Below are 27339 nucleotides of genomic sequence, written 5' to 3' on the forward strand. Positions count from 1 at the left end.
AAATACTTACAATAGAACACGCAGAAATGAATAAACAAAGAAGGTTCATTTGGTGTACATCATAAGCTGAGATTTGGCATGCAACCCCAAGTCATTCTCAAAGAGCCTAGTTTAAGAGGTGGGTGTTCAGCAGCCAACAGCAGACATTTAAAACCACTTACTTAATTTTTTATTTGTTATTATTCAGGTGTCTGTATCAAGCCAAACTGGTGGGTTGAATTTGATTTACAGGGTATGGAGAAGCTAAATGAGAATCATTCAGTGGTCACATCTATGTGTTATTTTAACAAACTCCTGGAATGGAAAGTAACATATAGTTTATTAGGCACTGGGTTTGGTTTTTTTTTTTAACAAAACAGTATGTTCCTTGGGTAGCAGAATTATCACTGTGGAATGCTTCTTATTTCACTTGGCATAAGAGACACTTAGGGAAGAGGGAAAAATAATACCTAACTACATCTCCTTCTTAGAATAGACAGCATCCAGCAAACCATGGAGCACAACCATGGCTTTGGGATGTCCACATCACAGATGCCATGTGGTGGCAGTGGTGGTGGCCCTATTCGTGTCGTCACACTGCAAAGTCCCCCACACTGACAAGTGTGTGGGAGCACCGCAGACATGAATGGGCTCCCACCGACTGCCCACAACCCCCCGCCCATCTCTACTCATTTCTGTCCAAAACACTGGTGCTCCTGGTAGGATGGGAGGTGAGCAGTCCTTGATTACAACTCTCCTTCAAGAAAGACTGACTATTTTTCATCTAGTATCATCTGAAGACTATAAGACGTGGTTACATCCATTTTCCAGCATGTGACTCTCATTGAGCACCGTGTCACGTTTATAAACACCCCACAGGGATAAGATTAAGGACAGGGCCATAGATCAGCGCGGCTCTGCTGAAAACACATTTGCTTTGCTGATTCGCCTCAGCTGAATGTCTGTGGCTGTATCTCATCTAACTCGCCGAGTTTTCAGACAGAGTCACTGTGGTCACTCCAAGGAGATGTCCCCTGCGAGCTGCAGCCTGCCCGAGCTGCATGCCGCCTGGGGCCTCCTCAACACCAACTGTGGCACATCAAGCACTGACCATGGCATATTGGATGCCAACTGGGGCACACCAGATGCCAACCACAGCACATCAGATGCCGACTGCAGTGTCCAGCCTGGCCACCAGCCCTTCATTCATACAACGCTGGCAGAGGAGGCTCTGCTCCAGGCACGGTGAGGCTGCTCAACCCCTGCTCGAAAGCACACACGGGCTCAAACTTTGTCAAAACATGCATTTCATCACTAATAAAATCACTTTTTCACAAAATTAAAAACAATGTACTTCTCTGTTATCCAGCAAAAGGCAGCTGTGTAAAGCTGGGTTACAAGCAAAGCAGTCCTGACCTCACACTGATCCCTGCTCTGATTTATGTCCGTAATTACTTGCCTGGTTTGCTATTTTGAAGCTAGCGATACCGAAACAATAGGACAGTGAAAATAAGGGACAGCAAATAGATCACTCCTTTTGCCTCTGAAACCATTCAGCAGGACGGGAGGAATTGGTTTCGTTCAGCTACAGCCTCTTTGGCAGAATGACTGCGTGATCATTCATATTTAATTATCACATAATAAACCAGCAACACTCGACAATGAAATGCTTATAATTGAAAACAAGATTGAAATACCCAACTGCCACCCCGTTTCCCCTGTGCAAACGCATGCCAAGGAGTAAAATGCCAACTGAATACTCTCGGTGGGACTGGCCTTCACAAAGGAGAGGTTTCCTGGAGCAACCTGCGTTGTGCTGGCACAAAAGGCCCTTGGAGCTGGAGGGGGCCCCTGGGAGCAGAGCTGCCTCCTCGGTTATAGGAAAGAGGAGTTCTCTCTCTGCTCCTCCAACCAGATGCTCTCTGGATGCAGGATTTTATCATAAAGATGCCCATGGGATTTGCAGGGGTGGAAGAAGCACATACAGCTATCTAAGCCCACATCAGAAGGAAGGTTTAGAAGGACGCAGTTGAGGGTTTAAGTGCTAGTGAATTCACTGATGACGAAACCCTGCAGTTTAGGGATTTTCTGCAGACAGGTACATGCTTGGAAGCCACCTTTTTGATTACGAGAATTTTAAAAAAAAGTACTAATAGTAAAATGGTCTTGTAGGAAACTCAGGTTTTCCCAAAAAACCATTTGCCACCAAAGCCCCAGTCCGATGAAGCAGTCTTGGTTAGCTCTGGGACTTCACTGCCATCTCATCCTGACTGATGAAGTTAAGGGAAAAAAATACCTAAAAACCTTTTGTTTTCTCCCAGCACTCTGAGGATGGCCACTGGCAGACACGTATTGCAAGGGTGATGGTTGCAATTTCGATTTGCTTCAGGCTCCTCTCTACAAGTAAATTAAAGGGACCAGCACAAAAGGAGGATAAAACTTGCCTATGCCAGAGGGACGTTTTCTACAGAATAGTCACTTCTTTGTTATTGTTCACAACAATTATTAATATTATTAACAATTAATTATTACAGTTAATAGCAACAACAATATATCCATTTGCTTTGGTTCATTTTTAAATTAACTTCCCTTATGTGAAAAGACACACGTTTTGGTGAGATGCCCCTTTGGCTAAATTAGTCTATATGAGCTTGTTTTTTTTCAAGGAAACATCCATCATTATTCCTATCAAAAGAACAGCGGTGTCCATAGAGCAGATAATTTAGAAAGTGTTTCACTGAGCCCCTCTGAGATACACTACATTATTGAGTACTTTGCTATTTGAATAGAACTTTAAATGTTTATACACAAATCTGAAATACAGTGGATGCCTCCCTGGTGGGCAGAGTCAATTCAGCACAATTTACTAGGCTTAAAAACCAAATTAAAATCCCAAAGCAGGTATTATTCTATAAGAGTAATTACTCTGTAAGGATGCCCACAGAGCATAAAAAATTAAAAAAACAAAGAAGATGATTGCGAAAAATGAAACATATGTTGGGCCACGTAAACCTGTCCTGAAGTCATTTACCACAGAGGAGGTGTGTGTCAGGGGCTCACCAGCACCTGCGACTTCCCTGTGAAATGCAGTATTTGCAGAAAGAAGCCAGAGATTGAAAACTGCCACAATGAAATTCCCAAAGCAAAAAAGCCTAATGTACCCAGGTTCAAATATACGGCCTCAGTGGAAGTTGCTGAGGTGGGGGTCTCGGTTTGGGAATGCAGATCCCGGTCATTGCACCACCAGGCCGTGTGCTGCATCGGCAAGAGGAGGGGAAACCTCCTGGGACTGAAATACAACAGTAGAAATCACAAGAAATGGAAAATTCTATCTCTAACGTAAAAAGCAAAACAAAAAATTTGAAAGAAAATGTAACTGAAAAAAAGCCACATTTAGAGTAATATAAACAGTTATCCTGGTAATTAGTCATAGGTACTAGACTAGTTTTTGCAATTTTAAAGGCTTTATAGGCTGAAAAAAAGAAATCATGTTTTCACATAAAGAGGGAATTCCATTTTTCCTCATCTGAATTTATATAGAAATTTTCTTAAAATTTTTTTAACCCCTTTACTGGTCTCCAAATTTTTGAACTTAAATGATTCTTGAAGTCGCTGCAGGTAAAGTAGATAGTTAAAAGCAAAGCATCACATGCGAAGACTGACGGGGGTAAGATTTATGAAGCCTTTGTTTCTACTGAGATCAAGTAATGGAAGCCTATACAACACCCAGCACGCATGAAAAACAGAGACTGAGCCCTTCTGCAGGTACATCTTTCACTGGGTTCACCACGGAAAGAGGGGATTCACCACAGTCAACACCCCACGTCTATTAAAGAATGTTTTTCAGTGCGTTGTGCAATTAGGAGGGATCAATGTTACACGAGCCGAAGGAGTGCCAGTGAATTTTATGCTACCATCACCGTCACATGCTGAAATCAGTGGAGTGCAATCCCTGTGAGTTAAAGCGTGGTATGCTGAAGCCGCAGCTCTCTCCATTTCCATGGCTCCCTGGACAGGTTTGGTGCTTGCTCTGGAGCCCGGTGACAGTAGACATCCTTCATGCTGTTTCTGTAGTGGTCTGTCCTCCGGTGATAAGCTATAATGGATCTGTCTGTAAGAAATGCTGTCTTGCCTTGTTTCCAAGAGGAGATGAAAAACAGCTTCTGTGCTCAAATACTGTATTAACCTTGACAATAATGAAGTGGGTAATTAACTGCTTTGCCCTAATACGACCTTGCATTTATTGTCTTTAAAACTACTATACTTTACACACTCGTTAAGAATATATCATCCTTTGTCCTCCCAGAGCTGTGTTTTCAGAAGTCGATGAGGATTTAACATCTTTATGATGTGCAGGGTTGAAAAAAAAAAAAGGAAGTCTTTTAAGGAAATGTCACCCTTATAAACAGCCAATCTAAACTCTGATTTTGCTTCTAGCCAGCTTATCCCTTCATTTGCATTATACATAAACTAAAAGCACAGCCTATGCATATCTGAAAATCAATTTTTTCTTACGAGAAGGTGCATAAAGCACAGCTGGCCTAAGTAATCTAAATGTAAGTGATGGATGTGTTGGTAATTTATCTTCTTGTGTTTCTAAACATTCAAAGTATTTGAAGTTGTGTTCATGACACCACATTTTACTCCTCAACGTAAGCAAATGTGAACTGCACTATCCTGGGGAGAAAATCTGATCCTTATCATCACGTCAGAAGGAAAGCTCTGGCTTTCTCTGTAACAGTTTTATAGCTGCAGCCAAGGGTATTAAGAGGTGTCAGGGGTCTGCATTTGATCTGTTCTCACCAGAAGAAGAGGCTGTGAGATCTCGGACCACGCACAGTCCTTATGGCTCAAAATAGCCGGAGACCCTCAAAATTCTTGGAGACAGCCCCAAGCAAGCAGCAAAAACCTGCTTTTTCTAGCAGCCCAGGGCCAACATGATGTGGGCTCCTTTCCCTTGCTCGTGAGGATAAATTTTAAGTCTGAGCTGCCATCTTGAGGGCTGACACAAGGACCAGGCTCAAAGGGGAAGATGGGAGATTAAAGACCTGCCCAGGGTCTCCAATGGCTGACTTTACCCAGGTAAGTAAATATATTGCCAGGGAGAAAAACTGATGGCAGCTGAAAGCCCAATGACTGGGGAGCTCTGCTGGGATCCATGACAAGCAAGTGGAACCATTGTTTCACTACAGGTTTTTCTCCATCGAATATTCACTTGAGGATGAGTTATAACCTCTAAGTCGCCTTTCCAAATGATGGGTCAGAGCCATCCTTGTGATCCTACTGCGCTCCAATGAATGGTTAACCACACCCAAATGGGGAAGCTTCACGAGAAAGAACTGAAAAGCAACTCTGTACCTCCATCCCCTTTTTCCCCCACCTGCTGATGGCATCACGGCAGGTTGTGCTTCCCATGCCCAGGCAGAAGTGCCAACCCAATCCTGCACTGCCCTCTGCAGGAGACGAGCCTCTGCATCAGCCTGGACACCAGATAAAAGACAGTTAAAAAGAAAGTGCACGGCCTTAAAGATCACCTCGTCCAACCATCAACCTAACTCTGACAAAAAAATAAATAAATAAGATATAAGCAATAAAAAAAAAAAAAAAAAAAAAACAAAAAAAAAAAAAAAAAAAAAAATCACTAAACCATATTCCTGAGGACCACATCAACCCATCTTTGGAACACCTCCAGGGATGGTGCCTCAACCACTTCCCTGGGCAGCCCATTCCAACGCTGGATAATTAGGAAATTTTTCCTAATATCCAATCTAAACCTCCCCTGGCGTAACTTGAGACCTGTCTGTTCTTTGGACAAAATAGGTCTGGATACAGAATTAAGGACAGAGCCTGTGCTGTCACATCCCTCTCCTCTGTATTTTCTCACTGGTAGCCACCCCATACCTCTCTCCTTTTGGGTGCCATCTGCTCCCACCACCGGTGCAGGATCCTCTTGGTAACCAGGCCTATGCTGTCCATACGGCCGTACCACGAGGCAGGTAACTGGATGCAGTTGCTGCTTTGAACTCTGAGACCTGGGTGGCACCTTCTGGCTTTGGGACCACCCAACGTCACCCGGAGTCAGAATCCGGGATGCTACAAATTCTGCAAGTGATAACAGAGGGCTGCGTTTGGGCAGGCAGCGAGCAGCTACGGCCAGACAGAAGGATGGGCCAGCACCTGCCATCTGCCCCAGCCAAACCAACCGATTCCCCCCAGTAATACAAAACATTAAGCTAAGTGAGAAGCTCAGAGCGCTTGTGCATTACAGCATTACCCTGGAAGCATGACTTTTGCCACCAAAACTCATCAGATATGCAGCAAGAAGTGGTGCTGGATGGGAAGAGATGTCAGATTTATCACTCTGCACCCTCCAGTAGTGTCCTACGGGATCCGCTCCAGTTTTGATCTACAGCCTGTCTACAAAACAGCTATTACTCAGAGTTAGTCACAAGGAATATACAACAGACAGGAAAGTATGTCAGAACATTTCTTCCTGAAGCCTGTAATTTAGAGCTCGGTTTACACCTGGAAGCCTCAGAGTTTGTATCATTTCTGTTATGAATTCCTCCCCATGCTCTATATTGTCATTCTCCCCATAAAAACAATTAAAAAAATATTAATCGTTCCTGGTATCGCACAGATCCTTACTGGGGAAGGAGTTCTGCGAAGTTCACCAGTGTTGGATGTCTCAGCTGGGCGAGAGGGACTGGGTCCCTCTGCTCCCTGCCCAAAGGAAAACTCAGACAAGTCTACCTCTGTGGTACATACGAAAGAAGCTGAGAAAACATTGGCATGGGCACATGTTAATTATTGAAAGATGCAGATGATGATGATGATCTACACTGATGATGTAGAAATGAAATTGACTCAGCCTGAAAAATATATATCACGTGACGGATCAAAATAAAGGTACAGCTAAAGGTCTGAGAGAAGCGTAATACGCTTAACACCACTACTAGTGCCAGCTGTTTAAAATTCTTCAGAAGTAAAACGATGGAAAACTATAAAAAAAAGCTAATCAAAATGGCACTGTGTAATTTGTCACCCTTCACAGCAGTTTTAAAAGTTAGTTGCCATAACGACAAGAGCAACATTTCATTATAATCACATTCAGTAATTCTTATCACCAGTATTTCTTATGGCATTTTAAAACATAGTAACCTTAACAAAACATTTAGTTTTAAAATTCCACTGAAATATCTACATTCTAGTAACTTTACCTTCTTTTTTTGTTGTTTAAAATACACAAAAATAGTTGTTACATGTCATTTGAAATGCTATTAGAGAATATTAAATGTAAAAAATAATTATTCTGGATCTACTTAAAACACATCAGGTCCATGCAATTTTATATGTAATATGTATACACAGATCTCTCAGATGCACAACAAATGTCAGTGAAATGTGACTTGAAAGTTTTAGTTTGAGTGAGAAAGTTAGTGTACCTGCTACTGATGGGTTATACAATTACTTTGCTGGGAGAGGAACAGAGGAATCTCTAAACCACAGGATTTCTGTTTCACAGGAGTTAGGACACTTCCAATTTTTCTTTTATCCCAAGAGGGAATAAAAAACCAAAATGTCCCACAGATAAAATTCCTCAAAAATATAACTGTGGGAATTTTAACTGCCCTCTTAATAGTGTTGCATTTTCCTAAGGCTGATGGCAATTCTTTCAGCACGACAGTGCACAGAGCAGACCTGCTAAGCCAAAAACCCGTGTCAAGCCACACCAAAGACAATAGTTTTTTGGCGGCATTTTGTATAAAATCTATCCATCAATGTAAAACTTTCCTATTTCATCAAATCAACATTTTCTGGCAGAAGAAGATCACTGACTCGGAAAGCCTGTGGCCAGCCCTGTTGATGAACACCAGCAGGACCAGGTATCTCGTTCTCCCCATTTCAAAGCCACATCACCTGCCAGTGCCTCTGTGCGAGTGGAGTTTTCTTCCCCCGCCACTCCCCACCACCTCAGCAGCTGTAAAGAAAATTCAACAAGATCTACTGAGGTACAGCTGTGGTCCAGCAACCACCGGTGTGGTGTCTGCACCAAGCAGCACCCATGGTGGTTATGGGGGAGACCAGCAGCAGTGGCACCCTGGAGTTTTCCAACTGGGCTGACTTCAGAAGCTGCTAAAAAACACAAAGCAAAGTTGGGGCCATTCGGGCCAGATGACAAAAATCCTTCCCTCCAAGAAATCCCACTCTGTTTTTCAGCCTTGTACCACCAAGGCAGGAGCAGACTGGAAACTCTTGACATGTCACAGCTCCAGGACCAAAGTTTGCCACAGACAGGGCTGTGTGTGACTTGAACAGGTTTAGGTCCAAATAAAAATGGCAGAATTCAGGGCAGTTAACATAAAGCAACAAAGTTCCAGCACTTCTAACTGGTAGCTCAGAACTGGGTTTGCAAACCAGCCTGTGCCTGGATTACCTGTGTGCCACAGCAGGAACGTGGGAATGACACTTTCTGCACTGCAGCTCTTCTTCCTCAGTTATGATGCAGGTGCAGAGAACAGGAGGTGAACCAAGAGGTGGCAGCAAAACGGATGCCTCTTCCAGTTCTGGCACCACCGTTTTCTAAGCAAAATGTATTGCAAAAACGCATCTCAAACCAGGGGGGAACCGAACACCACTCAGCAGCGCCGACCCTGCTGCCCATCGCGGTGAACTTAGTGTGATCATTCACATCAGCGGAGAAACTGCAGGGAGGTGGGATCAGAAAGGAAAAGTCTTGGGGATAGCCCAAATGGCTGCACATTTTTCTCAAGCCCTCCCTGCAGTCACAAGACAATCTTCACCAGCCTGAATGTTGTATCTGCCAGCTGTCCTTACATCTAATATTTGCAGCCTAGACTGTTATTTTTCTGGGGTTTTATGTGGGGGAGGTGTGAGGAAAATAAAACCTGCTTTTCTCAACAAAGGTAGGAGAAATTGCAAGAAGTAAACAAACACTCAACCATCAACTCCCCAGATACCTCAGCTCTGACACCCCACCGCTTTGCCGCACGGGAGCTGAGGGTCTCCCCGGCGGTGCCGATGCCAAGACACCCACCAACACTGCTTCTATGGCACAGAGTCCCTCTTGAGCATCTGTGCGTGATCAGCCCTGGGAGCTGGTGGGACACAACATCGTGTCAGTCTTCCCAGGGCTGAGATGCATGAAAAAGAAAAGTCTTTCTACAGCCAAGGTGCATGACACCACCGCCGATTCCATTCTAGGGGCCACAAAGGCGTTGGTGCGGGATTTTACCAGGGAAAGGAGCCCTGCAGTAGGGTGGGCGGCGTAAAAGACAGTGCCCCATCGTTTCAGTCTCACTCAGCCCCCCCTATGTTTATTGTAATGATCCCTGTGGTACAGGGGTACCAACTGCTGCCACGGAGAATGCAGTTTGCTCTCGACCAACAATGGCAATTAAAAAAGCCTGAAGAGAGAGACAGCCTGTAATTCATGAAGTTGCACCGCAGTGTAAACTGTCTTTGTAGCTGAGATGACATTTCCCTGGATGAGTTTCCCCTTGTGCCCTAAACATGCCCATTAACAAATGCAAGGTTGATGGAGCATTAACCCAATTAATGATCCCAGCACTTTTTTTCTCAGTAAAAGATTTCTGGCTGCGGTTTGATTAAGCTTTCTGAAATATTTAAGTAAATTCCAGTACGATAAAATTTTATACTAGGGAAGTAATTGCTGTCATCTGACAGCTGTGGCAGTGGGGTGCTTGCTTAGGAGGGCAGATGCTCTTGGGTCACCCCTCTAAGGTCACAGTCATCTCCCTGCTTTTAATTACAATGAGGATTTTGACAGTCTGATAATTTAGGAAAAACAATTTAAGCTGCATTACTTTTTGCTGTGATTTACCACAGCGGAGGAGGCTTTAGATATGGCAGATGCTTGAAGACAGAGTCAACATTTCTGTTTCTGAGCATCTGGAGGCCAGCTCAAGAAGGTCCTCGCGCTCTGCAAGCCGAGGCACAGGGTTGTGAGTTACCTTCCCACTCCATAAATCACCCGGTGAAGGCAGTGAGCAGAAGACGACGCTAATGAGTGCCTCGGTGCCAAGCGCCCACGCAGCCAGCGTTTCACAGATCAACTCATCTCCATGAGCCCAGCAAAGTGCTGCTCAGGGTGGAGACAGTCACTGCGATCACAGCCCCGCGGGTTTGGGATTAACACCTGGAGGAAGGGTGGGATGGCATCTGTGGTGCACTGGCCATGCTGGCAGGGAAGGGACTGTCAAGGCACAGCGGGAGAAATCACCCTGCAGCCGGTGCTGTGCTGAAAAACGCTTCAGTCCCACAGCCTTAAAAACAGTGAGAAAGTTTCAAGGCACTTCACTAAAACTGAGCATTCCTGGCCACACACATGTAAGGTGTGCTTTTCAATCTGGCTGATGTCTCTGAGTATTAGGGGCTCCTTCACCTTCTGAAACCTCACTCTTTGATTTCAGAGAACTTAGGAATTTGTATTAGCACAATAATTTCATATGCATTGTAAATTGCAGTATTATTTCTTCCATGCAAGTATATTAGTTCTCCTCTTCAAGGAAAGCTATTCAATGGGAAGTGCAGCAATAAGAACCCTCTAAGTAAGTGGCACTAACTCCCACAAAGCGATTTTCACCTGCAAATGTGGACATAGAGCAAGGAGTGACCCTGTGCAGAGTCTAAAGGTTAGGTCAAATTTACAGGGCGGGTGAGAGGAAAGACATGAGGAGCTTCCTGAGCTGATGCTTTAATTATTCACTCCTGTAACCAAGAAGTGCAAGTCAAACACCTCCTCGATGGGCACAAACTGAGGCAGAAGCTTTCAGAGGACGCTCCGCAGCAGAGTAAGTGGCAGGGGCGATGCCCGGCACAGCACCACCGTATCTCATTTACAAGAAAACTGCTGAAACATTTCTAGGGTAATCTCGATTTGATTCGATTTGCTGGGCTGCGCCGCTGCCAAGTGCACTCTGTCCCCAGCGGCAGATTGGTCCTGACACGCTTAATAAATTAATCTGCCTGAAAAAGTGCTGCTCCCTCCCCTTCCTCCAGTTCCCCCTGGATGGCACAGAAAGTCGGGAAGAAGGAGAAGGGCTGTGCAGCTGCCGCTGCTAAGAGAGAAATGGGGCTGCTCCCCGCAGCCCCGGGCATGGGATGGGAGCCAAACCCCATCTCCTGCCCCACAGAGTTTTCCTGGGGTAGGTCATAAAAGCAGGAGTGCTTTAACCAGTCTCCTGTGCCTGTATATCCCAACGCTCCTGGAAAGTGCTTCTTCATATTGAAGCATGAGTCTTAGCACACATTGGTCTCAAGGATCTTCACTTGCACTGTGCTTGCAGGAAATTATTAAATGCAAACTAGGACACAGAGATCAATTATTGTTTTGTTCAGAGTACAAAACTGTAAAATTCAGTAAAATTCAATCTCTTGCTCTTCTTTTAACTCTGTGATCCTGACAGCTAACTAAAGCCTGCTGGATCTGATCTGGGCAACTAAAAAAAAGCAGAAATGCTCACCCTAAATACTTTTGTTCACTTTTCTCTCTCCAAAGACCTGTATCTGAAATGCCCATTTTTTTCTGACCGGCACAGTTCATCCCACAGACAACAGAAAAGGCAAGTCATTGTTGCTCCCCCATAATACACAGCATTTGTCCAGTGTAAGTGGATGCCGTGTGAAGGGGAAGACAAGAAAGAGAGGGCAGCAAAGCACTAATTCCTAGAGAGTCACCAAAGCCCAGATCTAATCATATCTGAACAGGAGATAGAAAAAAACACATTTACACCTAGAGCTTTGGCTCCACAGGTGAGCGAGCTGCTTGGCAACACTATTTCCCCTCTGATCCTACTACTCTTTTTGAGCTAAACTTCGCTGGGATTGAATAAACGTGGCTGTTTGGTTATAATATAGAATATAATTTAATGGGACTATAACCAGTATGGTTTCTGTTACAGACTACAATGGACCAAACCAAGTTCATTAGTAGGCCTAGGAACAAATATATCAGGGAGATGTGCAGAGTTTGTAGTTATTGAATGATTAATGTCATTGCATGGTTAAATGGAAGTAACAAACACTGCCCTGGTGCTGATGTGGAATGCAAATGCTTCATGGCCAATTTCATATGGAAATCCCCTCCACAGACACGTTACAAAGTGAGCTAAAAGGTCTACCTTAAACAAATGCCATCAGGATGCCCAAGCACAGACTTCTGCTGTCTGGGCCCGCTTTCGGCGCGCAGGGAGATGAATTTCTAGAGATTTCTTGCTGCCACCTAGTGTTTCCCACTGCTGGCCACCAACGACATTTTCTAACGTCAACGCAACCTTCTATCTGAGGGACTTCAGCAGCACTGTTGAAGTTTGGCCAGTCCGTGGAAATAAGAAATCTCCCAGGGTGCTTTACTCCATCAGCTTTCTCAGAGGAGCCAAGTGAACTCTCTGGATTATTTGACTGAAGCTTGGTAAAACACGTTCAGCCTTTCTACATGTTTACTATGGAAAGCATTTACTGCACCCACTTTGTTGTTTATTTTCCATGCTTTGCTCTGGGGGATCCCTGCCATGGTGCAGGAGCCAGATGGATCCCACCACCGCAGCAGCCTCCCTGAAGTGCCACCTCCCCCTGCCCAAAATCCTGCTTCTGGCCCCAGAGATCTTATGGATCAGTGTTTTGTAGGGTCAAGTTTTGTAGGCAAAAAGCTTGGCTAAAGAAATGGGAAGGTAACAAGAGCCATGTTAGCAGCAATGGAGCCAGAGCCCACCAGCTCCTTGGCAGCAAGCTGGGACCAGGGCTCATTTATCAGGGCAGGCAAGCGAGCGAGAGGAGTTACTGGAACAGTTTCCTATAAATTTATCTTCAGGGACTAACTTCCACGTTAAAAAAAGAACCTGATTATGAGTGTCCTTGCTCAGGATCTAATTCCTGGCTCGTTTCAGGTTATATAGCACTACCTGGAGAGTATTCCCAGTCTGGTATTCCCAGAGGAGTCCAGATTCAATTTCTGAAATGCTGACACTGAGAGTTTGCCCCTTTTACATGCAGACCTACAGGTTAACTTGTTTCTTGAACTTTACAGCAGGCTAGTCTGCCTCAGCAGACGTAGACCGTGAACTCTGAATTTACTTTCAATCTTTACTTAGCGTATTGCAAAGTTCTGCTCACCCATGCAAGCTCTCATTAATAAAACTAAAGCTTGCCTCTGACACTAATATTACTCCAACACTAGTATCACTTAAAATCACAATGCTGATGCAAATAGCATTTAAAAACATTCTTTTACTAATTATATTATCTATACTATTGTTTATTATTGCTGCAGGCCCAGGTAAAGTACATCCTTTCCCACGTGAGCAGATCAAACCAAATCAGTGTCAATTGTTGCACAAACAAAACTTACTCAGACGATGAAGGATTTCTGAAAAACATCCTTAGATGTCCACCCTGCAGTCAGCAAACTTCGCCGCTACTCCCGGGAAGAGCCCAACGTGCAGGTGTAGGTGCAAGCCTGCCTCCAAGTATCAGCAGGAGGAGGGTACTGGTAGCACAAGCTCCTTCAGGGATGTCACGGAACTTTTAAACAAAGGACACGATCAACAGGTAACTGATCATCACCCTTCCAAGGCAGAGGAGCAAAATGCCGCACTTAAAGCCTTAGTGTGGTGCTGAACTTGTCTACACAGTCAAACAGGAACCAAAGCATCATTCCCTACCCAGCTCTACCTGCATTAGCTACAGGGACCACCTCTGAGAACCACATTTCTGCAGGCATTACTCCTGGGTCATCTGAGCAAATTTAAAGGACAGAAATAAGATGGAATGTGAAAAACTTGCTTTGCCACTTACAGTGTTGATTCTGTGTGGTGGGGAGAGGTTTTTTTACTGGCAACCTTAGTGTCTCTCTAGGATGGCCATGTCCTGCTTGTAAACCCTGATACTAGTGTCTACAGTTCAGCTGCAGACAGACCCTCCAAACATAACTGGCTGAACCTGAGGGCTTGATAGGAGGGACAAATACCTTGGTCAGAAAAATTGTGCGAAAAATTGATTTTCTGGTCCATCAGTCGAACTGAAAAACTGAGGAACATTTTGTGTTTTGAGTCAATCTGAAATGATAATGATTCTGTTTTTTCTTCTGCAAAAGAGGGTCTGGAAAAACAATTTCAAGTCTGTCTGGCTGAACAGCTTCGGTAGCATGAAATGCAATGGTATGAAAACGGAACAGCCGATCAGGAACTTCGTTGTTCAGAAAGCCCAAGACTCAAAACTATAAAGAAGAACTGAGACTTCATCTGTTAAAAACACCATGGGAAGAAATGCTTCCTGAGGAGGTGAGAGGAGAGGAAGAGGAGAGACTATTTCAGTTGGAAGGGACCTACAACAATTATTTAGTCCAACTGCCTGACCAATTCAAAGCATGTTCTTGAAGGCATTGCCCAAATGCCTCTTAAAGACTGACAGGCTTGGCTTTTTTTAATGCTGACTCTAGGTGGCCGCTGTAACACTGCTGTAAGAAAAATCTGTGCAGCAGTTCATATACTTTTGACAAACATGTATTAATGTCACTGAATATATATGGGTATGGGCATGCAGAATGCACGAGGAAGGTACAAGGAAAGGGGAAACTACTATTACTGGAGCAGTAGCACTCCTCTCCCCTAGCTTTGCTCCTTGGCCAGTTTTTCACCTCACCTGACCTACCTGCCCAGGGTCCGTTGGTGGAGAGGGACAGGCTGCCTTCCAGGGCCCTTCACATCCCAGGCTGCTTTGATCTTTGAAACCAAAATATGTCACCATATTCACAGCAAAACCCTGAAACAAACAATTTCTCATCTCTAAAATGTATCCTCTTCCAGCTGGCACTCTTCACAGTGAAACTGCATTTTCCATAAAATGAACTACTCATCTGCAACATTTCTTCCTATTCTCCTATTCAGGCATTTTCTCTCTTGTCAAACTCCACTTCACAAGCAACAGCAATATTCTTCTAAAGGGTTTATGTAAAAACCTACCATTTTCTGAAATCAAACAATCAGAAATAAAACTGAAAGTTTTCTCTGTACAATGTACTACATATGAGAACATATTAACCTTGTGATGCAAATTATAAAAAACTTCTGAGCTGTGTACTTGTTGCATTTATTTGTACTGTGGCTGATTTTTTTTTGTACAGTGATAGATTTCCTGCAAGATTACATAAAATTGGCAACTTGGCTCTCATCACACCAAGCGGATGTCGCAGTAAGACACGTCCATGGACACTAGGTGGCGTATTTGTATTATATCTGTACAGGGGGGTACAGAGATTAACTGAAGTAGTACTGTCACTTAAAATCGTGGTAATCAAATAGCTTTCAAGAGTTACTATCCCTTTGAAAGAAAAAGCTTTGACTTAAATATGTTGCAGTAGTTTCTTCTGGCACCGTGTAGCATGAAACGCGTTCCTGTTTAGTGATCAACATAAATTGAAAATGGGGCTGCCTTACAGGACAGTTGCAAATCTGACCATAATCTCTTGTAGGTGAGGATAATCACAGAAGAACTGAGGCTGGAAGAGACCTCTGCAGGTCATCCAGTCCAACCTCCTGCTCAAAGCAAGACCTAATGTCAAAGCCTGGCCAGGCTGCTCAGGACATTAGTTCATCAAATTTTGCTCCCTCCAAAGGCTGAGATCCCGCAGCCTCTCTGGGCTGCTGTCCCGTTGCTCAGCCATACTTGCTAACAAAACATTTTCCTTTTACCTAGAACTTCCCATGCTGCAATGTGTTGGCTCTTGCCCCTTTTTGGAGACACCCCCTCCACTTTCTCTCCTAGCCAAACATGCTCCAGGCCCAACGTGGGACTGCAAAGCAAGTAATTAAGAAACGTTGATTAAGCATGAATTTTCATGATGTGGTTACAAGGAAGGCCCACAAGATGTCAGCAGCCACCCAGGGCCTGTCCCGGCAAAAGCAGTGCTGTGGATCCACAGCGTCCTGGTGGGATGGCAGCCAACCTGCTTCAAGCCAGAACTTCACACTGTCCCATCTAGAGGTGTCTCATAGGACGAATAAGTAAAAAGAAGGAGCTATCAAAAAGGAGAGAGAAAAATTCGGGAGGGTGAGGAAGAGAGATCAAGACAACCACCACCTTGTCCATCTGCTCTCAAGAAGCGGGAAAGGCCTTTGAACAGCTCTTTATTTCTAAATCCCCCTTTTCCTGGTCAGGCATTTCCCCTGTGCAATTCCACACGGGAAGAGAGGGCTGGGGGTCATCTAATGAGAGCTGGATGTTTATGACCACTCAAGCTCAGACAAGGACCCCTGCTCATCTCCTCTCTTTGAAGTCTTTGGCCACTCAACACCGCTGTGCATGGCTCTGCGCACAGGCTCTGTGTCCTCCACCTAAGCAAGGAAAGCCTGCAAATGCAGGAAAAAAATGACACCATAAATGAGGCTTGAGTTTCATTACTGGAAATACTTTAAGAAGCAAATAGGATGGGGAAGAGAAATACCCGCTTTTCCTTCTGTCAATATCACAGTAAACAGAAGCTTTGATTTTCACGCCAGAGCTATTAAAAGGACCACAACCAGTAACTCATGATTATTTTTACTTTGTGTAGTAAAGCTGAAATCTAGCAGTAGAGGCTTTACAAAGTTTTAAAAATTAGTTAACTCACCAGGATTAGGGTCAAGATTTGAAAGGCAGAAGTGAATAAAACTAATAAGACAAAACATAGATTAGACCACTGAAACATGAAGATGAAAGAGACAGAGAAAAGCCAGAGAGCCTGTGGCCTGTCCCCTACAGAAATTCTCTGCCCTGCAACACCCACGCACTGCAGGACACCAGGTAATGAAGCACTGCAGGTTAACAGTACAATTAACATGCATCTGAAATTAATGTACATCTCAGCCCAGCCATAGGGCATTCAAGGGGATTTTGGTGAAGTAATGGAAAGGACGATGTTTTCTCTATTTCTAAGGCAGTTCAACCCATATGGCACAGAAGAGACTTCTTCCATTTTGTGACAATTCAGCATGAACACGGACCCCTCTGCATCACCAAGCTGTGCTAATGCTCATCTCAGTGCACGTCAAGATACCACAGGGCAGCAAAAGCCCTCATCTCCTTACACTCTGTGTTTCCGAGGGAAGAAAATGGGGGAGAAAATTCAGGAAACGTGAAATTCCACCAGATGAGCATGGTTGGATTTATTGTAAAGTGCTCAGGGGAGAAGGACGTGGAGATCCCAGCAGCAAGGACTCAGCCCTCTTGATGCCTCTGTATATTTGGCCACCCAAATACTCACAGCCACCTCCCTCCTTACTCAAGGACAAGGCTACTGCCATGTCATCCTCCACTTGGGTTCCTTGATCTTGCTGAGAGTGTGGATGGGTGAGACTACCCAAAGCATCAACAAAAGCAAAATGATGGAGGCTTCACTCATGCACTGGCACAGACAGCTGAAAAGTAATGCCAGTGTGGTGTTTTTTCAGAAACAAATGGCACTTTTTCCTCCAGTAACTCGACAGAAGTGAGGAGTCTCTTAGCTGTTCACTGCACTGGGAAACATGAGAAGGGATTTTAACAAGTCTTCAGCGCCGTCCTGCTCCCTCTGACAGCAGCAGACATTCAAGCATCTTAACAGAGCATCTTTACATAGCTAATGCTAAGCTCTTTTGGCAACAATCCTCAAAATGAGGGTTCTGGTGCTTGTTTTCCCTATATTTTGAGCAGAGCGGAGAAACCACAAAGAAGGAGTTTTGCTGCCTAAAGACAATGCATTCGCTTAGCTATTGATTCTGAAGCTCTCCAAAAATCCAGGGATGGCAACAAATTGAAGCTCCTGTGTAGCTAAGAAGCCAAGCATATCGTGTGCTGAGGGCAAACATGCAAACCGTGAGCTCCAGATACACATAGGACAACTACAAACTAATGAAGCAAGAGGACTGAGAGACCTAGCATCAGGATCTCAGGCTTCATGAAGCCTATTTTAAGTACAGGAAGACACAGACGGTTCACATTTTTCATCCAGAGGTGTTTTCAATGAAAAATCAGCCTTTTTTCAAAGCCCTTTGTCTCCGCACCCCAAACCTATCAAGATCACTGTCACTTTCTATTTTTTCATGAAATTTTCTGCTGTGTTTTACTGACTTGTGTTAGCATCTGATACACACAATACTCTGCTGGTATCTGGGTCACCCACACCGAGACGGGGAATCCCATTATTGTCTCTCCTCGTACTTGAAATGAATGAATTTGTACAGTCAGCTCAGGTTTGGATTCAAACACTGATATTACCATGACAAGCCGCCGCCACCCGTGTGTAAAAGCACTACAAGCCTTTCATCCCAGCCAAGGCAGAGGCAGGGCGATGACATCCCCCAGGATATTTGGGAGCCCAGGGCACTGCCTCTTCATCATCGCTGCTGGCTGCCTTTGAATATAGATGGAGCAGTGAGAATATTTATCATGTATTGGTTTTACCCAAAGGGATACACTATGTACCATCAGAGCCTATCTGCTTTGCAGACTGAAAAACAAGCAAACACCACTAAATGGGAAAGCTGCAAAACCTACAGAAGTCAAAAAAAGCCTTTCACTTCCTCTGCTTCAGTTTTGGGTGAAGCCCAAAGCAAGCAAACACCAATTCTGTCTCAAAAACAAGAAACTGCGCCCACAAAGTCTGCCTCTATGACCTGTGCTACTCTTCAGTCAGGAAGAAGCACCTATTAGTAGGAACAGTTCTGCGTCACACTATACAGGTAGTCAATACTGAAGTAATGAAACAGAGAATAGATTGAAGAGTGCTGCTCTGTGACCCGCAACCACAGCACGAACTAACTGTGGCCAAACGCCTCAGTCTGAATTAATACTGTGACTCAGGACACAATTACGAATCTTCTTCTGCTACACCTCAGTGCATTCACAAGTGCATTAATTAAACTATCAACTGCTGGGTGGAAAGAGAAAACTTGTAAATAATATTGAGATCTCGGAACCTTTGGTTCCTGTCTTGACGAACTGCGTACTTTAAATCTTCAGTTCTCACTCAAGTCATGAAAGTGCCTAAATAACCCTTCAACAGAACTAAAGCTGTTGGTGCATGTGCAGACATAGAAAAAATAATCTAAATTAAATGATTAAGCTGAACTAACTTAGCAACATTAAATATTCTTAGTTTAAGTGGCCACAACTCATTTTCTCTCTGTGAGTTATATCAAAACAAGGCATGTTAATTCCTAATGAATGTACAGTAAAGTGGTATCGTGCAATAGAGTTAAAAGCAAATTCTCAGATGACAGTCAATGTCTCTTAGTTGCTATTAATACTAACCCGTTTTTTCTAGGCCTATTATCGAGGCCCATATCAATAGGCTGTAACTGAGCCTTGGATAGGGAAAGCAACCAGGGGGTGAAGGCACAATTTCTTGAACCCTTTAGTCTTAACCCCATTTCCTCACCTAGCTGTATCATTGGAGCGGTGGCATGTAATTAACTGAAATTTGGGTAATCTGCTTCCAAATTCACATCATCCATCTATGCAGAAAACCCTTCCTGCAGGTCCCTCTGCAAACGGGCTTCTTTCTGCTCGGCCCAACAGCCACTGCTGAGATGGGTACCAGGTTGCAGGCCTCCTGTCCCCGGGACACGCATCCTGGAAAGTTGTCGTGGGATGCATGGCTGCGTTGGGCATCCAAGGCTACACACTGGAAGAACAAGCTTGGCTTGGGAGCTGCGTTTTAGCTCCTGGCCCCAGCCCTTTCCTGGCACAGGATAGTTTAGTTCAGAAGTGCATTCCAGGTATATGTACATATCTAGGTATCTAGACCTATGCAGACCTCTGATATACAGACAGAAAAGCAATGGACAATTTCTTGGAAACAACTAACAGTAACTTTCTCCACTTCAAAACGTGGCAATTACTCATCTAGGGCTTGATCCTTCAAACCCCGCAGTGTGTATTGCTTCAATGGGACTCTGCACATAAACCAAGCTATGCATGTGTCAAAGACTCAGAGTCATTTTCCCTGTATAATGCTGAGAAAGCTAATACATTTTAAAACTTTTAAAGCTTATGGATTTACAGCTCTGGAATGGCAGAAAAGAGATCGTAGTGCTGCAAGACAGTAAACTAATTTTTTTTTCATTTTAAAGCATTTTTACACATTTGTGTCAAAACATCCAGGGGTGTATTTGGTATTAAGAAAGACTGTGGAACAAGGCTGTTCTCCTTCCCTAGCAGGAAAAGGTTTGCCTACCTTTTTCCTCATTATTCTGGGCCTCTATTATACAGTAAGATATTTCATTACAGCAAAAAATGAAGACATTGGTTTTATCCCCCTTGTCCTGTAGCAACACCCAGCAGTCCTGATCAGCAAGTGATGAGTGTCCTTCAGGAGCAGGCAGTAAATGTAAATTTAGCAAAGAGTACTTATCAAATATAAATACAGGATCTGTGCTCTCAGGATTATCTGATTTTCCCTTGCTGCAGAAAAATCCACATGAAAATGAAATACTAAATTTATTTTGCAGCTGCTTGATGGCAAGATGTACATGGCCAGCAGTGTACAGGCTACCACGAGTACACGGTGCAATACACTGGGATGTGAGGATGTGCAACCCCAGAAACACTGCTAAATCAGGACAAATTTGTTTACTGGAATCCTGAGCCTCTAAGGATGGGGATCCCAGAGTCGTGCTGGTGCCCTGTCCAGTGCTGCTCTACTCTGAGCCAATTTTTTTTCCCAGCTGCCCAGCCTGAACGTCTCAAGCCACAATCTGGGGCTGTTTCCCCTCATTTTACCACCTGGCGAGAAGCTCAGCTCCACCACCTGCGTTACCCGCTCCAGGCAGTGGCGGGTGGCAATGAAATCCCTCCCTGAGCTCCTTGCCCGGCTGAACAAGCAATTTAATTTTTTTCCTTTGGTGTACTTTTCTGTCTCTCCCTTGCTCCAAACTGCCTTTGCCTAAAGCACCGTTCTTAAATTAATTATCAAGGAGCTTCACGCTGCAGAGGAGCATCATTTTGGGCTTCCACCGGGACTTGTGACTTCTTCCGCAGCCCAGGAGCATGAAGGCACAGCCCCTGCAAGACCTGTGACTCATGCTCTTCTGGAACATTTGTACAAGTTTTATAAATAAAACTCTTTTTCCTTGCAGCTCTATTATTAAATATTTGGATTTGCAGCACTCTCAGTACTTCAACACTCCTCAGCCATGCCTGCCTCCCAGGACAGCCACTATTGGTATTACTTCATTAAGGTTACATGCAATTAAAATTAGGTTAGGAAATCCAAAGGCGACTTTGCACGATACCTTCATAGGTGCGAGCTGGATGGGAGTGATGCATGAGGGATCCACCATAGGCTTTGGCCTGTTTGCCGTGTCGGCCAGCAAGCTGTGCCACTGCTGAGGTAGTCCCGTGAATTTCTGCTCCCGGTGGTCAAAGCCAGTGTGAACCCGATGCTCGAAGTTAGAGGGCCCAGAGATTTCAAGCCTTTTCTTCTTCTTTCCGAACATGGTGGAAAAATCTGGACAAGTCATAAGGAAATAGGAAAGAAAAGGAAAAAAAGATAAAGTCTTTATGCTTCGTTACAACCTGTAGCCGTTGCCTCTACTGTATGGATAATTTGATAGATTTTATTCGCAAAATACCTACATGGATCTTACTCCGCACATAACACCTTTGAGATCCACGCAAGGAAAATGCTTATCCCACCTCCTCTCACAGGATCTGAGATTTTAAGATATTAACCCAGTCTCTAATCTAGGTGTGTTCACAATACCTTATGAAACAAGGAAAACGCCTCTATTCCCAGGAGAGAAAGGCCCAGGTCCTACTTGCTACTCCTCTCTCCATCATCTGCCCGTGCCACAAGTGTCTCCAGTGAAAGCTCTCAGCCCGGTGCTCTCCCGGCCGCAGCAGCGCAGGGCTGTGCTCGGAGGAGAGTGCACGGTGTGAGCAGCGAGCCCTGCTCCGACACACACAGCCCTGCACCTTAAATCTACACACCAGATCTCGGAGAAAAGATACCCCGTCCCAGACGAGAGCCCGGCCCCGCCGTGTTCCTATCTAAATGGCACCCAGCAGCAGAGAAAGGGGGGGTTATTTCTGCGCCCTTTCAAAGATGCAAACAGACGGCTCAGATCTAATTCCAACCTGCTCTAAGGACCTTCATCCACATTCGTAAAGGGTCCTACTTAAAAACAATAGAGGTATCAGCTGCTGTAATCATCACATTTACATGGCATGATTGTTCCTCCCCCAAAGGAGAAACAATGTGCTGGGAGAGCACCTGGATTTATGCCCTGGTGGGTGCAGCTCACTGGCCAGCAGACTCCAGTGGGATTCATTACAGCAATTGTCCTACTCCTTTTGAGGTCCAGGAAGAAGGATCGGCTCCTTTGGTCTTTGTGCAGAGGGTGAGGAGAAGAGAGAGGAGTCCTGCCAATGCTGTGCAAGCAAGAAACTGGAGTCTATTGGAGGAAACGTGACCTCCCAAGCTTGGGATTGCCAGAGACAACTGGGTTGACCTGGCTGCCCAGCAAAGCTAATTGTTACTCTACAGCAATTATTACTCTACAGAAAGTAAGCATTTTGGTCAACTCTTTAGTTGACCAAAATGTTTTATTTCCTGACAAGAGTGGGTTTGTTTGCCTTCCTCCTGTCTGCTTTCCCTCTCCTGAGGAGCCTGGTGAAGGCAACAGGAGTGTTTGTGGGGTACACAGGGAGCACAGGAGGGGGCAAGAGAGGTTTCAGAAGCAAAGTGACAGGAGGCATGAACTGCAAAGTGAAAGGGATGACGGTATCTGCTCACTCTGTTGGCACAGGAAATAACCAATACACCTACAGTCTGGATTAACCCAAGGGTTTGGTGGGTCTCACTTTACAACAAAGTAAAGCCTAATGGTTATACTGAGGCAAGTTCAGAATTGGCTTTCTGAAGGATTCCAGAAATCTGCTGTGTAAGGCAAGGAGAAATTCCTGGTCCCAGGGGAACAGGTAAGAGGTCCTATAGCTTTTCAATGAAATCCTGTCCTGTCCTGGAAAAGGCCCCTGCCTGCTTTCTGCTGTCTCAAAATAGTCCTCCCCCTTGATCTCATGGCCATTTCAAGCAGGGCTTGGTAAGACCTTGAGCAGCATCCCTCCGAAATAGCAGCTGGGGGAGGAGGCTGGCAGCTCCATAAAACCTCTTTTACCACTGACAAGACTCAGCTGTAAAGGTGCTGCCCTGACTTTATGATTCAGGAGGCGAAGAGGAGAAGTTCAGGGAAGAAAATACAGCTGCATTGCTGCTGCTGCTGCAAAAAAGATGGGATGATAAATCAGGTATTTATTCCACCCTCATTCCCTTTTAGTAGTTTATTTAAAGATCAGGTCCATTATTTGAAAATTGATTGCTAGCTGTTTTATGAGTCCCCCTTGTGTGTCTGCAGGTGGTTATGCCTCCCTTGTGTGTATTTGCTTTAGATGGAGCAGGCCTGCTCCCGTTGGCCTTTCTTCACAGGTCTCATCTTCCACACCTTCCTCTGGCTTTGCTCCCCTTCTCTGAACTCCCTCCAAAGCTCCTCCCTTTTGACAGTCCCTTTCCAACTCTGCTAACTCTACTATCTTCCTCACCTTCCTCTCCTGAAAACTCTTATAATCACCCTGATATCTAGCCCTTTTTCCACTTCTAACATTGTGATTTTATTTTTAGTGTCAGTGGCACATTGGGTACCTTGTGGCACTTGCAGAGATGTTTCCCGCCTAACCCAAAGCTGTCACGGTTGGTCGCTGGTCAAAGGTTATTTATTCTCAAGGTTCAAACAGCAGCAGCCGGCAGTTCGGGCAGTAGCTCATATTCACCACTCACCCACAGGGCTCCACAAATCACAGCCAGCTGCAGATCAATGGCACGGGATTGATTTCGTTCATCCTTTGGGATGTGAATCTACGAGGCCTATTGGAGTCACATTTTGAACCATCAGCTCTTGACAGGTACCTCACCTGATCAGTGCTAGTATTTGCAGGGTTTCCCGCTGGACTTGCACCCTAATGCAGCTGCGGGATGGCTGAAGTCCTCTGAAGCCCCCAAAACCATCAGATAAATAAAAGCACACCAGCTGGCATACTGTATGTTGCCTTTTTAAAAAGACACAGCAGATTCATTCAACAAGATATTACTTTTTTTTTTAATTGCTCTTTGATACATTGCACTCTCTTGTTTCACTACCATTGCAGCTAGAAGCAAATGTGAAGCATGGCCCAGCGGGATCTCCACTTTCTTAGGAGAGTATTTTAGTCTCAAACCTGATGCCAAGGCCACGTTTTTGCATGGGGATGGTGTCTGAGGCCTGGGCAGTGCGACTTGCTCCCCTCTTTTCAGTGCAGCTCGTGCTTACATCAGCTTAAATCGACCGTGAAGCTACAGCAGGAGAGACAGGGAGCAATACTGGAACCTCACACAGCAAGGTTTTGTCTGCATGGATTCAGCCATGTGGGCAAATGCACAAATGCTGTGCATCCTGGTGGCCAGAGAATATCCTGTGTCGGATGACCGGGAAACCTGGCTGATGGTGGTCTCATCCCTGTGGGAGCAGGGTAGGACACCCCCCATGGCCACCTGGCCCAGCTCTGCAAACAGTTTCTTGGTGCTACCAAAAGGACCAAAGGCTTGACTGGCTCTTCAGGGTGTCAGTAATAAATGCTGTGCACTGCTGCTTTGCTTCATCAGCCTGCGAGGTCTCCATTGCACTACAAAGTAATGCTGACCTCTCCCTATTGCTTCCCTCTAAATAACTGTAATTGATATACACAGCAATTGCAAGGAAACTTCATTTCCCCACATCCCCTGATTTCTCCCAAAGAATGGGAACGATACTGCTTGTTTTCCTTAGCTGTCTCAAGATGCAGGTTTGGGGCTACCAAGTCAGTGAAGCCTCCTGCTCCTGGCTTGTGATTGCCCTGGTTCAGTTTCTAGCAAGGTGCTTCTCCTTAGACCTCCTTAATCTCTCTGTCATAGCTTTATTGACATGATACAAAAAAATAAAGCATTTACTCATTTAATCAGATGTGGAAGTAGAAAACATCCCAGACAAGTGAATAAATGAGAAAGGCACCTTTTACTTCTAAAATGGTTCGATAAGCCTTGGAGAGTTAAGTGCTTTGAAGAGAAATGATGGACCTCTCCAGCTCCCTAGGATGCTAGATAGTATGTATACAACATAATGTTATGAAATTTCTATCAAGAGCACAAAGTATTTTATTAAAAAAGACATTCTTTCAGGCACCTATCCATTCTGTCATCCAAACCAGCAAGCCTCTCATAGTCAATAAGAAACTTTAATTTCCTAATGGGATTAGTTAGGAAAACATCCCACAGACAATGGGGCAGTTGCCCGCATTTAGTGGAGGCAAAGGGAGGTAAGTGGTGCCGGGCTGCCCATGTGGCATCCTCACCCGACCCTCCCCGTGCCAGGGCACTCACCCTTAACTTAATTCCTCCTGACAGCCTCCAACGTACTCCTGACCGTGCCAGGTCTCTCAGCAAATGCTGTCTCTCTCAGTCCAGCTCCTCCTGCGCTCGCCCCCGCAGAATGAAAGGAAATGAGGTGTCGTACTCCTAATTTTGTTGCTATTTTTGTGGGGACGAGCAGAACCAGGAGGCCTGTCCTCTACTTGCATGTCCTTTTCTAGTGAATAGTCTGGCTGAGTTCAACACCACATATGTGGCACAAGATGATACTCAACATGAGGGGGTTGGAGGAGCCTGTCCTAACAACAGCTGCTATTGATGGCAGTGGGTTCAAGGACGCATCATTATGTGGCTTCAAAGTGGTATTTTTGTAGTGAGATTTCACTTACGCTGAAAAGATGCAGCCCATTCATTTTGTGTTTGTAAATGAGAGGTTTGAAGGAGGTAGCCCTTCAGCTGCAACAAACAAAGAATGTAGCGAGTGTGGTGGCAGGTGACCAAAAGCAAGTCTGTTCTTCACCAGGTGAGCCAGAAGGGAAGTCTATATACAGCTCAGGGCTGCAATGCCGAGGGGCTGCTCCAACCCATGGTCCAATGGTGGCACAGGAATAAAGGGGCTTTCTTTACCAAAGCCATGATGGGAAAAAATACAGACATGACATTTACTGGAAGAAAACACAATAGTGGCGGGGAAAATCAGACTATGGTACTGCCTCTCCTGCAAAAGCTAGCTGAGCAACCCACAGCAATGCTGGTCCCAGCTGCACCACCAGGGAATGGGGAAGGATTAGGGATAGGAGGAGAAACCTGTGAGTTGTGCTCTATAGATACAGCTACCCAAAACCTTTTAAAATGGACATATTTGTGTTACTCAAGCTTCTGCCCAAGAAAGGAGCACCATCGGCTCTGCTGGTGCCTACTGAATAGTCATAACACAGCTCCATCCATGCTGCTGCAGGAACCGAGGCAATGCTGAAAGGGTGCTATTGGGAGCAATCACTGCATCTTACACTTAATGCTGTTTGCTGTAGTGCCTAACAAATCAAATTACATGCTAATCAGCACACTCTGCCTGTTAGATCTTCACCAGACTTGGCTCCTTTTCGTTTGACTCCTTTCTATGCACAGAAATAATTCACTGAGCACCACAGTGCCATGGACTCCTGGACTGGTCCAAACTTCATGAGTGACCTCCAATGACAGACCAGGTCCCCACACGCAGAGAAAGTTCCCTGTGACCAAGATACTGCCCGTGCAAGGTGTGAGACATGGACCAGCAAGCAAACCCACTCTCAGCTACTGCACCATCATCCTGCTGCTTCCCAGTCACTAACGAAGATATTTTTCCAGCAAGACGTATCCTACAGCTCTACCCTGGAGTAAGAAGGTGGAAGTATTATTTTGGGTGCCAGGGGAACCCATTCAGTTCCTACCATGAGGGTGTCCGTGCTCAAGGCAGGATTTCTAGCAACAGCCTTCCCACAAAAAGTTAAAACCTTGCCCAGCTCCTATCCCTGAGCTCATGTTCGGAGGTGACAGGTTTCTTTGTCTGTTCAGTGTCATACACTTGGCCCCATCCTGGGGTCTTGGTGAGTTGTCCCTCCTCTGCATGTGACATCAGAGGACACTCAGGGGGACTGAAGAACTGAAAAGCCAGAAGTCCAGATTTATGTAAATAGCCTCAAAGAGCAAATTTTTGCACTTACAGCAAAACCCAAGACAGAATAAAAGGAAGAAAGGATGCCTTTAATCCAAAAATTGATCATACCCTCTACCTTTTATCATGTTAAGTACAAGTAAGTTAGTCAAGCCACCAAATTCGAGAGACATCTACTCAACTCTACCTGACTTAAAGAGTGCCAAACCCTGTTCCCAATGAAGAAGTTGAAGCCACTTCTCCTTCCCTGCCCCTGCCCCCCCCCCCCCCC

The 27339-nt window shown here is 45.0% G+C and overlaps 1 protein-coding gene across 4 annotated transcripts in view; it reads right to left on the bottom strand.

The window, feature by feature from the left end:
• PAK7 (p21 protein (Cdc42/Rac)-activated kinase 7) overlaps positions 1-27339 on the bottom strand; it is a 173254-nt gene that overhangs the window by 19751 nt on the left and 126164 nt on the right. For all 4 annotated transcript variants that reach the window (XM_014966404.1, XM_014966403.1, XM_014966405.1 and 1 more), the window contains one exon: positions 21270-21484. In XM_014966404.1, coding sequence (XP_014821890.1) covers positions 21270-21473 — 204 coding nt within the window. In that variant the 5' untranslated portion in view covers positions 21474-21484. The remainder of the gene's footprint in view (positions 1-21269; positions 21485-27339) is intronic.

The sequence above is a fragment of the Calidris pugnax genome, unplaced genomic scaffold, assembly GCF_001431845.1.
Source record: "Calidris pugnax isolate Ruff unplaced genomic scaffold, ASM143184v1 scaffold31, whole genome shotgun sequence".
Classification (NCBI taxonomy): Eukaryota; Metazoa; Chordata; class Aves; order Charadriiformes; family Scolopacidae; genus Calidris; species Calidris pugnax.